The sequence below is a fragment of the Rhinolophus hipposideros genome, assembly GCF_964194185.1.
Source record: "Rhinolophus hipposideros genome assembly, chromosome: X".
NCBI lineage: Eukaryota > Metazoa > Chordata > Mammalia > Chiroptera > Rhinolophidae > Rhinolophus > Rhinolophus hipposideros.
Genome location: NC_138046.1, coordinates 117,756,171 through 117,769,318, shown reverse-complemented (window position 1 = coordinate 117,769,318; position 13,148 = coordinate 117,756,171). Strand labels below are relative to the sequence as shown.

The 13,148-nt window shown below is 41.3% G+C and overlaps 1 protein-coding gene across 3 annotated transcripts in view; it reads right to left on the bottom strand.

Moving 5' to 3' along the window:
• Window positions 1–13,148, bottom strand: part of PIR (pirin) — a 91,545-nt gene that overhangs the window by 45,990 nt on the left and 32,407 nt on the right. For 2 of the 3 annotated variants that reach the window (XM_081043608.1, XM_081043609.1), the window contains exon 5: window positions 12,879–13,085. The exons of the other annotated variant lie outside the window; for it this stretch is intronic. In XM_081043608.1, the coding sequence (XP_080899734.1) occupies window positions 12,879–13,085 (207 nt within the window). The remainder of the gene's footprint in view (window positions 1–12,878; window positions 13,086–13,148) is intronic. 3 annotated transcript variants of the gene reach the window in all.

The following is a 13,148-nucleotide window of genomic DNA, read 5'->3' as shown; positions in this document are numbered from 1 at the left end:
TACACCAACCCATCGAAATAAAGTAGTATACAAAGAGGCTCCCAAAGTATCAAATATGGCTTCCTGTCTATCCACAAACAAGAAGAGAGGGGGTTCCCTACTGTACGGCAACAGCTCTGAGAAACTGAAGAGGTCAGCGAATCTGCTGAATGAAGGGCTGGGGACCTATAGAAGGGTCAGTACTTATCCTCCAGCTGGGGCAGGCGATGGTTCATGGATTCCTCGGCAAGCAAGAAGTGGTGAGCTCCTGAGCAAAATTACAGATGGGTCAAGAATTTCCTTTGAACCCTGACATATCCATATCTCCTCATAGGCCCTCTGTCTTTCAAGTTTCTGTGGATAAAAACCTGCTCTCAGCAGAAAATCTGATTTGTATCGGATTGTGCCAAACTGGTAAGGACCTGTGTGAGCTTGTGGTGAAGAGCACAAACTCTGGATGCCATCCGGTTAGAATTCCAGCTCTGTCACTTAGGAGATGCATAACCCTGGGCAAGTTGCTAATCTCACTATGCCTCAGTTCCCTCCCTCATTAGATTGTTGTGAGAATTTCATTGGACACATTTTATGAGTCTCCTCGAAGTCTCTCCTGTGGAGAGACTAGCTCCTGTGCCCTTGGCCACTTATGGAGACTCCTGGGTCATAACTGTTGCCATCTCCAGCTGCCTTGGCTCCTTTCTGACTGGCAAGCTCTGAATAGCTTTGATTGCCCCCAGGGTGGTGGAAGATACAGCCGCTCCACAGCTCCTGGGCTTGGCCTGACAGTACTACTGAGGATGTGGATCCATGCCCAGACTGGAATGGAGATCCAAGCCACTGGATTGGTAGGTGGCCTCCTCGGAGGCTGCCTGAAGGGGCTAGGTGCCACAATCCAGAATGGCATGGAATTAGCCCGCATGAGGCAAACTCTGACCTAAGAGGAATGGAAAATATGGGGTGACAGAAAACTTCTTCCTTCTTTTTTTTCCATGAGAAAGTACTAAGGTACAGTTTTCTGAACAGGTACATGCACCAACAAGCATCTGCCTCACTTCTCTTTCCCTTTACTCTCCCTGCCCTGGGATTGTAATAAGACCTGCCTTAGGCTCTGTTTTCCAGAGAACCTGAGTTAACTCAGCAGGGAAAAAACTGATACATGTAAAGAACTCAGAACTTCACTGTCCAATACAGGTACCACTGGCCATATGAGGCTACTAAGCACATGAAATGTGGCCACCAGTGTGAACTGAGCTGTGCTCTAAGTGTAAACTACACACTGGATGTCAAAGACTTGGTGACCAAAAAATGCAAAATATCTCATTATAATTTAATATTGATATACGTTAAAATATTTTTGATAACTGGGTTAAAGTACATTGTTAAAATTGATTTTGCCTGTTTCTTTTTACTTTTTTCAATGTAACTGCTGAAAATTTTAAATTACATATTGATTCCATTATATTTTCATGGGACAACTCTGGCTTAGAATTTAGTTAACTTGTAAACCCACAAAAGATGTCAGCCATTTTCCTTCCCAAGAAGTTCTAGAGATTTGCTATCAGTAAAGCCTAATGACAAAAGGGAATGTGGGAGCAGAAAGGGAGACAGATAAAGAAAAAGGAACAAATATTTGTTAAGTACCCTCTATGTTAATAGGCACATTATATACCATACAAAGACTATTCATTATCCCCATTGGTCAGATAAGGAAGTAAAGGTTCAAAAATAATTTCCCCAAGGTCACAGAGGTATTAAACAGAGCTGAAATTTGGACCCAGGTCTCTTTGATTCTACAGTCCCTGCTCTTTTCAATCTATCATACTATCAAAGAATTCACTTTATAATGGTATAGTTTCAGTAGCGTAACTGAGAATTTTTGGCATGTGTCAGGGCTTCCTAGAATCCCGTAAATTACCCATACAGGAGGTCAACTACACTAGCCAAGTTAAAAGCTGTTTCTGAACACAAATCAATCAATCAGTGTCTCTCTCTCTCTCTCCCCCCCCCACAGATACATACACCGTGAGGTAATAAGCCTGCCTCTAAAAAGGATGACTGTACAGTTCTGCCTGGACACGTTTAATGAAGTGGGCGGGCAGTATTAAGAAGCCCAAAATGTCTCAGATACAAGTCATGTGCTCTTATCCAGATTCTACAGGGCAATAAAGATAATATTTGGATCCCCATCTGGCCAACTCCTCAGAGTCTACCTGTCAATTCATTCGGAACTTGGAGGGAAAGAAAGGATAATTATCTTTTGGTCTTCTCCTCCATCTCAACTCCTTCCATTTGACTTCTATCCAATTCTAAGTCCTCGGTGCTTTTGTCTGGCTGACAGACTCTGTCAGTTAAAGCCTATGAAAACATTTAATCACAGTCATCAGGACTGTCACTCAAAACTTCTTTTGGATTAATCAATAACAGATGGCCTTAAATCAATATCTGATGCTGGAAAACTCCACCAGCCAAGTACCAGTAGTTACTTGGAGACACTGAATGTCTCCAGGGCAGACAAAGAGGTAGGTGGGTACTAATTCCTGACAAGTAGAGATGCTGCAACCACATTTGGAAGCTGCTGGGGAAAGAATTTAGCTAGGAGGACTCAATTGGCAGAACCCCTAAATGGTGATGGTGAGGGTATGGAGGTCTACAAGAAAACCCTCCGGTGGAGAAAGGATGGAGAGGCACAAAAATCAATGCTAAAGGAATCAAGATGGAGTAGAAAAAATGTCAGGTTATTTTTCTTCCTCCTTTTCACAGCCCAGCCCTCCATCCCACTTTCTTGTGGATCCTTGTTGCAATCAGGGAATACCTGAAGGGATTGGGAGAAGCCAACATTATTTTCAGAGCCTAGAGATCAAAGAAAAACTGACCATAGGCAGTTGTTTGAAGGTGGTGGGAAAGAAGAGCCTTGCTCTGGACTTCAAAATGGTTTCCTCTAAAAGGAAGCATTTCAATTTCTCCAGTTGCTATTTATAGTTGAACCAGGAAAGAAAATTTTTGGCTAGCATGGTTTCCTTCCATAATGTTAAAAATGACCATCTACATGGAAGCAAAGAGAACAAGAGGTTTCATGGGAAAAAAAGGGCAAATTGTCATTATTTCATTTTTCAGTGAACCTGGAAAAAGCTGGACCTTAATTGATTCATGTTGGGTTACAAATGTAACAGCTACCCTCTGAATATGGATGCCTCCTATACACAGTGACATGAGAGCATTGTATCTTTGTCATTTTGCACTATTTTAGCTTTGATCACCCAGAGAAAGAGAGAGAGAGAGAGAGAGAGAGAGAGAGAGAGAGAGAGAGAGAGAGAGAGAGAGAGAAGGCAGAGGAGGCAGAAGAGCAATTGCTCCAAGTGAAACATTATTGGTATATACAAAATATTTCTAAAGACAAAAGAGAAGGAAACTAAAGAGTTAAAACACACAGAAAAAGAGAGAGAGAAATTACCAGAAAAGTGTTACATGATAGAGATGATAACTTTTCCAATTTCCATACTTAAGACAATGAACACATGTTTTGAAGGCCTTCTAAAACATGGAGTTATTCCCCTGGACACTGTCACAGCTGTATGGAGAAACACCTTATAAACACCTCTCTGGCTTCATGCTGTCTCCTTTGTACAGTCTAGTCTCTTTCCACCCTTCTTTGCCAGGTCATTTGGCTCCTCTACACTTATGCTTGCTTTTCCTGAACCTCCAGATTGGGCCAAGCCTCCTATCTATTCTGCCTTCCCCTAAACCCCTCCATGTTTTCTAGTCTGGTGACTGACCACACAGTACAGTAGTGCTAGCAATTGATGTGTCTGTCCCTTCGATTGTCCCCTGCCAGCTCCTTTACTTTTTTTCATCTTTTTCTCTCACACCTTCACAGGACCTTGTATACAGTTGGTTCTTAGTACATGTTTGCTGAGCTCAACTGAACTGTCATGGTACAGATACCTTTCTGAGAAATCCCTGCAATTCCCCATGGCCAGTGTGGAAGTCCTTCCAAGAATGGCAGACCTCCGTTACCTCATCTGATTTTACTAAGCCCAGGGAATGCTAACCAGCCCAATGCTAACCAGACCACAACATGCTCCTCTTCCAACAGAGTAATCCCTAGCAATGATATAGAGCCCATTGGATGGGAAAGTTTTAAATTCTTGTCCATCTCGGAGTACCTATACCTGTCCACAAGAGCAGAATTCTTAAATAAGCTTCAGGTAATCAGAATTATATCTGACACCAAATTTTTTCACATTTTAGTGTGAGTTTGCTCACACTAAAATTTTTGTGCTTCAGTCAAAATAGTGTGTTTGCAGCTATCAACAGCGTAGCTCTATACTCGTATGTGCCAATACCAGTTCTTAAAATACTAACATCTACTTCATTTATATCCACAAGAGCTCAACTTTTAACACAACATGCAATAGCCTCTGAAGCTCCTTCAAGCTGTCCTGTATATTGCACTGTGGTTAGAAAAAATACGGAATGTGTTCGTGGGGAAAGGCTTACATCCCCAAAGTACAAACCTTGTCAGCAGCCATGGAAGTTATTATACTGATATGTGAAATAGCCACTCACCTTTACTGAAGGTGACACCTTGGTTTTTTATAGCTTTCATTATCCTCTGAGTCAAAATTTCCTTGCTAATTTGTAATCCTGATTACCAGGGCCAACGATGTCTGACTGGCGCAGGATATAACTTCTGCTTTGAAAGTGCACCTATCCATTCTTCCTTTACTGGCAGAAGAGGGCTTGTCGACACCACTGGAATGTACTTCCTAGGTAATGAGGTCAGCAGGGACATCTTGAAAGAATAAGAACATCTGGCACCCTTTGTGCACACCAAGAATGGTATTTCTGGGGTGAGTGGGCTGCCTTGATCTGATCAGATGCTGAGCAGTGTTTATTTGAACATTCCTAACTGCAAATGAAGTGCCAACTATGGCTGCCTACCACAGGACAAGTCTTTGAAGTTGCAGGGTGCATTTCTCTGGTGTCCTCCTATTTACAAAACAAGACTGACAGACCTAATTCGCAACCCTGAATCAGAAGCAAGTTTTGCACTTGTCTGTGGAATGATACTGATCATCTGCTCAGGGTACAGTGTCTGTGTTGTGCAGGTCCCACAGAATGAACTACTTTGTGAAATTCAAGATGAGACAGAACTGCACACAGCACCCCGCTCCACCTTAACCTCAGAGCATGCTATGAAAAATCCTGGGAGAGAGGAATGCCGGAATATACACACAACCAAGGTCAGCCTTAGGCAAACTACAAGAGTAGACAAACTTGGTCTTGGATTTCCCTTCAGCCCAATATTTTGCATCATTTCCTTTTGCCCTGTCGCAACCCCACCAGGATCTGGTGGCCTATGCAGCCCATCATGATCTCCAAATAGTTACTGCACTCCTACTACCGTGTTTCCCCGAAAATAAGACTTAGCTGGACAATCAGCTCTAATGCGTCTTTTGGAGCAAAAATTAATATAAGACCCGGTCTTATTTTACTATAATATAAGACCGGGCCTTTAATAAAATAAAATAAAATAATAATAATAATAATATAATATACCAGGTCTTATATGATATAAGACCGGGTCTTACATTAATTTTTGCCCCAAAAGACTCATTAGAGCTAATTGTCCGGCTAGGTCTTATTTTCGGGGAAACACAGTATCCAAGCCTTTTATACAAGCCATTGTAAGACATGAGCCCTGGCCCCATCTCTCTTCTTTCCCTCCCTCCATCCACACAAGAAAAATCAATTGTCTCTCCTCTGGAGTACCATGCAAGCTTTACCTCCTGCTGCTTTAGCATTTCTTGTATCACATTATACTTCTAATGTTTCAGTTTCTCTCCCCAGCTCGACTGTGACTTTAATTGATGAAAGTAGTTGTATCTTATTCACAGCATATCTCTAGGGCACTGCACAATGTGCACACAGCAGGTGTCTAATGACTGAATAAATACAGCTCATAGAGAAATGGGACACGTGAATGAAATAACTGCCAGTCCCCAAATCTCATGGGTTGTGAAGACGACAGATGGCTGTGTGGATGTAGGGCAACTGAGAAGGCTTCACCAGAGAGAGGGGATGTAGGCTGGACTCTTCTGAACAAGCAGCAGGGAGACGGAGTTGGTGAAATCCTGAGCTCCACATTTTTATAGGACTTTGCCCTTTACAATATCCTTTTCCCCAAGTGCCGTTTTCCCCTCGCCCTGTGTCAAAAGGGAAATTCAGCCAGAATTCATTTGGGTGATTATGAATTTCTTAGGCAGGACGTTCTTTTTAGTATTCCTCATAGCATCTAATTAAACGTGAACCCTAAAAGAAAAGTCAATGGAAATAAAAACCAGAGGAAAATAAAATTGTTATCAGAAAGAAACATAGAATTGCATTGTTAAAAATCTTGGATTCCTCAAATCATCAAATGTATTAGGTTTCTAGAAACTGCCTTAGAGAGATAATGGCCATCCATTTTTTTTTAAATGTCCATTTATATTTAATGTAACATTGAATATTACAGAATTTTTCTTAGCTCTTTTGTTTTGTATTGGAACTTATTTTTCTTACACTGAAAATCCTGATTCCTAAAAATATTAATTCACTCATTTGTTTCACAATACACACAAAACTTTTAAAATTGTAATGCTGACACGAACAATAAAACTACAGAGTGAAGTTAATAATTTTTATGCCTTTCTTTTTGTCTTTAGGTTATATCCCACTAAAATGTACAGTCAGAAAATTATGTTTAAAAGCCTTTAAAATAAATATTTCCTCTGTGTGGTTATGTTGCTGATATGTTTACACAAATGTTAGGCTCTTCATTTGTTTCCATTTGTTTTTAATTTGCAGATTTGAGGGCTTTTTCCCTTTTCTGGTTTAACTGGATGTTTTAAATATGTAAATATTTGCATCTTTCAGAAAATAAAAAAGGCATACTGAGAGAAGTCTCAGGTCTATCCTTACCACACCCCTCAGCCCAAAAGGAGCATTTTTAAAATCTTAAGATTTTATGTCTATCACAGAGTACTCTGATCTATAAGTAAAATATATCAACAGTGAGGCATTTGGAAGGGAGGATTCTTTTCTGAGTAAGTGTTGTTTTCCATCTGCTTGCTCTCGGGACAGCTGGAGCCTGTTATCTCAAGCTCCCTTTGTCAGAAACCCACTGTCCCCCTCTCTCTCCCCCACTGCCCCCGCCCTCCACACACAACCATTAGGAGACTGCATCATTCTTTTTCGAACTAGACCCATGAACATGCTGGAATACTTCAAAGACAAAAAAAAAGGGGGAACAAAAGTATGCCTGTGCTACCTGTTTTTACGATTAAGTAGTTTTTTAAATGCTACTTTGAGAAGTTGTTCTTTGAGCTTGGGAAGGAAAGAGAGGCCTCCTGTGAGAGGGGGCCAGGTCTATTCATGTCACAAAGTGAACAGACGCAAACTCAAAAGGGCAGGTGAAGGGAAGAGCTGAGAATATGGAGTTAACTGCAAAGTAGGCAAGATCCATTTAACATGTGGTGGATACAGTCAATGAATTCCAATTTCCCCTGAAATAGAGAAATAGGTACAACGCAAAAACGTTCTAAGTTTACTGTCCGGTATTCTGATTGCCAAAACCTAAGGCCATTTGGACATGCTATAAAAGTATTTCCCTGAAAGCCACACAAACTCTATATTTTAATCAAACTATAATTGAAGGGATACTAGCAAAATTGTATAATATATTGGTGAGAAAGTGTTTCAAATGACATTCTGCCCTTAAAGTTTCCTGGAGAAAACAAAAGCTGGAAATATGGTTTTCTCTCAAGTTTCTCGGCTGTTCCTGGTCTAGGAAAAAGTGTGTGTGTGACACCAATGGTCTGCTACAGCTCGGACATTCCATCAGCTCTCCAAATTGGAGGTGACAATCGCAGATTTGGTTAGAAATCTCGTGCCAACCCATAACCAGTACAGGCTGCTTAGTGGGCAAATTGCTTTTTGACTGGGAGAGAACTGCCTGAGGGACACGGGGTCTTCCAATGCCTGGGGTGGGGGGCGGGGAACTGTTGAAAGGTAGTATGTCCCCTACTGGATATCAATCCACGCCCTGAAAACCCACAGGAAAGATGCTAAAGTAGACAAGACACCTGCCTGTGGACCCCCAAGGGGAACCAACCACAAGCCCCCAAACCTCGGCTTCTCATTGTTGTCACTGCTTGAACTTAAGAAACCTGCAGGGAACATTTCGAGTCTTGCAAAACAGCCTAGTATTCAAATTTAAAGAAAAAAAATCAATCTGGTGTTTATTTCCCTACTTCCTAATCCCTTAAATAGTTTATTTTATTTTAAAATTTAATTTAGCTAATTTTATTGCTTTCTCACCTCTTCAGTTAGCTCATATTAAGCTTATTGCAGTCATTCTTAACCCCTATATTGTCTTATCTGCTTTCTACTTTACCCCAGTTTCTCTTATACCAGCATTCATTTACATTTTAATGATGTCAAGTATGCACCCAGAAAGTATTTACTGGTTGTCTTTATGTATCACAGACTGTTTCGGGTGCGGGGGGGGGGGGGGGGGGGGGCGGGGCACCATGATGAGCAAGATCTGAATGAATGACATGAGATACTTGGTAAACTCTTTTGGAAATTGAATTTTTGAACTTTGGGTTACCATCCAATACATGAATATACAGTCTATCCATGAGAAGGAAGATTCTTTTGTTACATATGCAGGCCACGTGAACACTATACAAAGCTTTTGCAATGAAGTAAAAAGAACAGCCATTTATAGAAGGCTTCCTCTGCACCAGGTATTGTTTTAAATTCTTTACACACATTAACCAATTTAATCCTCCCAATGACCCTCTGGGTCATAATTCTCTCCATTTTACAGATGAGAACGCTGAGACTTCTTTAAGGTTAGTCAGTGGTGGAGTTGGCCTTGAACGCAAGCAGTCTGGCTCCAGATTGCCTTTTTTTGACCCCAGTGGGACTGAGGCCTCCTTAAGGCTTGCTTCTGACATAATGGAATTTAAAACAGCAGCGTTTGTTGGAAAAAGAGTCATGTTCCAGAGAGAACTGGCAATAAATATTGCTGATTGGCTGCCTGATAAGGATGGAATGGGGTTTGGAGAATTTCATAGTCTCATGAAATAAACATGTGATTTTGACCTTCCAGAAGTGACAGAAACTATTCAAAGTATCTCATTTTTATCTTTTCCCTCTTTCAGCCTTCACTTTTAGACTATGCTATTCTGGCAGCATCTTGTTCAAGATTGGCCATAGCTTCCCAAGGGCTGACACATCTAAACTGAGAAGCAGGAACACATCGTCACACTTGGGAATATCAAAAGGACAGTTGAGTTATTACAAAAAGCTTATAGCATTTTGCACAAAACCCCCTCATCTTTTTTGTGGATATAGGAAATGAAGCCCAGAAAAATTAAACGAGATTTGCCAAAAGCCACAGAATTGGACCTTAAAACATCTTCTATAGGCGCATAATCAAACTGGTCCTCATGATGAGTAATCCCCCGTGTCTTAGATGCCATAGTCATTACACGCATTACAAATAGTGGTCCCTGGACCACAGCCTCCTCATCACCTGGGAGTGGTTAGAAATGCAGACGCTCAGACTCTGCCCAGACCACCTGAAGCAGAATCTGCGTTTTAAGAAGATCCCCAGGTAATCATGAATTTTGAAGTTGGAGAAGTGCTGGAATGGTCACTAATTCCATGTTCTAGACATTTTAGTTGCAGGAGGGGAGTTGCTGTTGACTATTGGTTAGAAGCACATCAATCTCTTAAAAGGTATATTCTCTGGTAATTTAACATAAAATAATCTTCAGTTTGTTTTTATGGTACATCTAGACTTTTTAAAGGTCTAATCATTCTTAGGTGAGCAGATAGTAAGGCTTCAGATGTAGAAAACTATGTTTCTTATGGGAGCCAGAAAAAAATGGTCAATAGTCCCCCCATCTTTACACTGACCGACGCTGGTGTCTTTCTACAGAGCAGATTAATTACCTTTCCCAAACGACAGCAAGTCCTTTTAGCATAGACGGCAATCACAAATCTCAGCCCAGTTCCTGCCCACGTTAACAGAAAGTAATCAAAACAATCATAGTAACAGCTACTACTTATGTGGTGCTTGCCATGTATCTGGCACTGTTTTGATAGGTTAATGTATAAAAAAAAAAAAACCCCAATCCTCACAGCAACCCTTTTTAAGGAGGCGGACACTGAAGCACAGAGAGGTTAAGAGGCTTGCTCAAGGCCACACAGCTAGTTCATGGTGGGAATTCTAATCCAGGCCATCTATTGCCAGAGTTCATACTGGTACCCACAGCAGCACACTGCCTCTCAAAATTCAAATCAATGCTAAATGGGGTTCCAAGAGTTCCTTATTAAAATGTTCTCATAGTGATCAGACTTAGGAGAATGTAATTCACTTCAGAGATTTTACTTGACACAATAAAATAGAGGTCAGCAGGTACTAAAACGTTATTTTACAAAGTTAAAATATTACCTCAACACCACCAGCAATAAAAAGGAAAAATTACTGAAAAAAAAAATATTACCTCTGGTCGCTAATTCTTGTTGTGACTGCAAGACCATGTGGTCTGCTGTTTGGAAGTGCTTTAAAATGTTCTTCTGCCTGTAATTGGAATTGGTGCGGACATTAAAATTGCACTGTGTTTTCTATAAATGAGAAGCAGTTGTGAAACTCTAAGATTCGTGATATTGCTGACTTCACTTATCTATTAAACCAGTGGTCTAATTTCTCATTTTAGCTGCAGACAATTCAGCTCTTTCATAACGGAAATCTTAAGAGCAATTGCACGAAGCCTTGTGCTTTGGTTGAAGTGGACAGGGGAAATCCTTCAATATGCCCCTAGAACCTGAGTCCTGCAAACAGAGTGAAAAGCCCCACAGGAAACAGAGTGAGCAGCTTCTTGGCTGTATGAATTCAGCTCTCCTTAGACAGCCCTGCCTGACTCCACACACAGCGACATCCTTTGCCTTCTATCAGAAAGACCCCACAGAATCTGAATTGTCCTTTGTGACGCTGAAGGGAAGCAAACTCTTACCATACATCTTAAGAGAGCACTGCCCAGTACTTGGTAAAACAGAAATGAATCACAGAAACACAATAAAAGGTTGCATTTCTAACTGCAAAGTACTAAGCCATAAGCCTGGTGGGGCAAAGAGAGCAGGCAGGCATATATATACATACAGAGGGTACCAAAAAATGGATGTACATTTTAAGAAAGGAAAAAATTGTATTAAAATTACACTGATGGGAACCACTTTGAGCACCTCTTGCAATTACAGAAGTCAAATGTGACTTGTATTCATCTTTTGTTATTGGTATACATTATTACAATTTTAATACAGATTTTTCCTTTCTTAAAATGTGTAAACATTTTTGGCCCCATATGTATATATGTATGTATATAGGAATGTGAAAATATTTATATATATATATGTATGTTTATATTTAATAGGGAGCATATTTTGATTCTTTTCTTCTTCAATTACTTCTATTTACACTGGAAACACAAAACGAAATAATGCACGCACCAGGCCTGGTACAGGCCTGGTACAGGTAAAGAACCGTGATAATAGTGCAGGAAATATGTAACCCCATAAGTCCCAACCAATAATCACGACCAATCTGTTACCCATGAAATGCACCCCACTGAGTGGCTGGCTAGTAGCCACTGCCAAGCCATTATCCCTGTGGGTGAACCTAAACAAAACTTAGATTTACATAAATTAGTGTGTAAAATAAAGTGCTGGTTGCCCACAGGCAATGTGGCAATGTGGTTCCCAATTTGTTTGATGCTCTCAACTTCAGGTGGCCTGTGTGGAACTGGGTGTTGGGGCCACTCCCAGATCCCCCTCAGATCCCTTTTAACTGTTTCTCTGCCCCTTACCCCAAATGCAATGGCCACGAGTCATGACTGGGTAATGGAATGTGAAAGCGCAACTGCCTAGCCAGGAGCGGGGCGGCCTGGAGGAGGCAGTGGATCCTCCAGAGTCCACGTCTTCTTTGGGACTTTGCCTGAGATGACACCCTTGCTTGGTTCCCTGCCCTTCCCTGTTCTGGTTCCTTATTCTGTTCCCCTGGGTACATGTCCTTTAAAATTACTTGCACATGAATTCTCATCTTGGGGTCTGCCTCTGGGAAACGATACCAAAGGGACCAAGCCACCCAGCTCACTTCCCAGCTGTCCAGTACCTCCCAGTGTGAGGAACTTGGCCTTCCCAGCAGCACGTCTCGTGTGCAATTAACACAGGGCTCCCATACCCTTTTCCCACCACGAATCTGTCCATAATCTTTAGCCTCCATTGATCGTATTTGATTAAAAAGGTGGGACCCTAAACTGAAATGTGATAACGTCTCATTTGATAAGAATGCACAGGAAATAGCATGTATGGGATGAAAAAATGTTCAAATTAATTTAAAAAGAATCTTTCTATGATGCATCAGTGTGCTTTCCTTACTAACTAAATTGGACATAAATAATTTAAATCTCTAGGGAGTGGAGCTGGCTTTGTTTTCTGTTTGTTTCCTCAAGTTGGTGATCTTGCAGTTCCAAGGACCTATAAAACTGTATTATACGTAAAAGGAAAGAGGCTAAATCTGCATGCATATTAAAATATACCTTGAAAATTGCTTTTTGACCAAATTTTTAATATGGGCTTTCTTTCTTGTAATTTTTCTAACACTGTGAGTTTGCACGTGACAAAAAAAATGTGAGGTCCCCTTAGGTTCCACTTTTTCTGCCTCCAGGAAGCAAGTCCATCCCATGGGACATGAACTCTGATAAACCCAGGGAGAGTTGACAACCCAGATGGGGCCAGCCTTATGTCAATGACCATCTCAGTTTTCACAAATACACAACAGTATGGCTTACCTTTATACCCAGGGCTTCTCCAGAAATGACAGCAACTGTCACACCGTCCTTAGCGGGTTTAGGGATTTCTTTACTTTTCAGTTCCTGGTACTGAGGCTCCACCATCTTCTCTGAGCTCCTCAAATTAACCCACAGTTGCAGGCCATGGGCTGGCTCCTCTGAGCATGGCATCTCGGCATGCAGAATGCCCCGGCCCGCGGTCATCCACTGCAAACACCACACCAACAGGGAAATGTAACCCAGCCTCGAACAAGTCTGCAGGGGGGACTA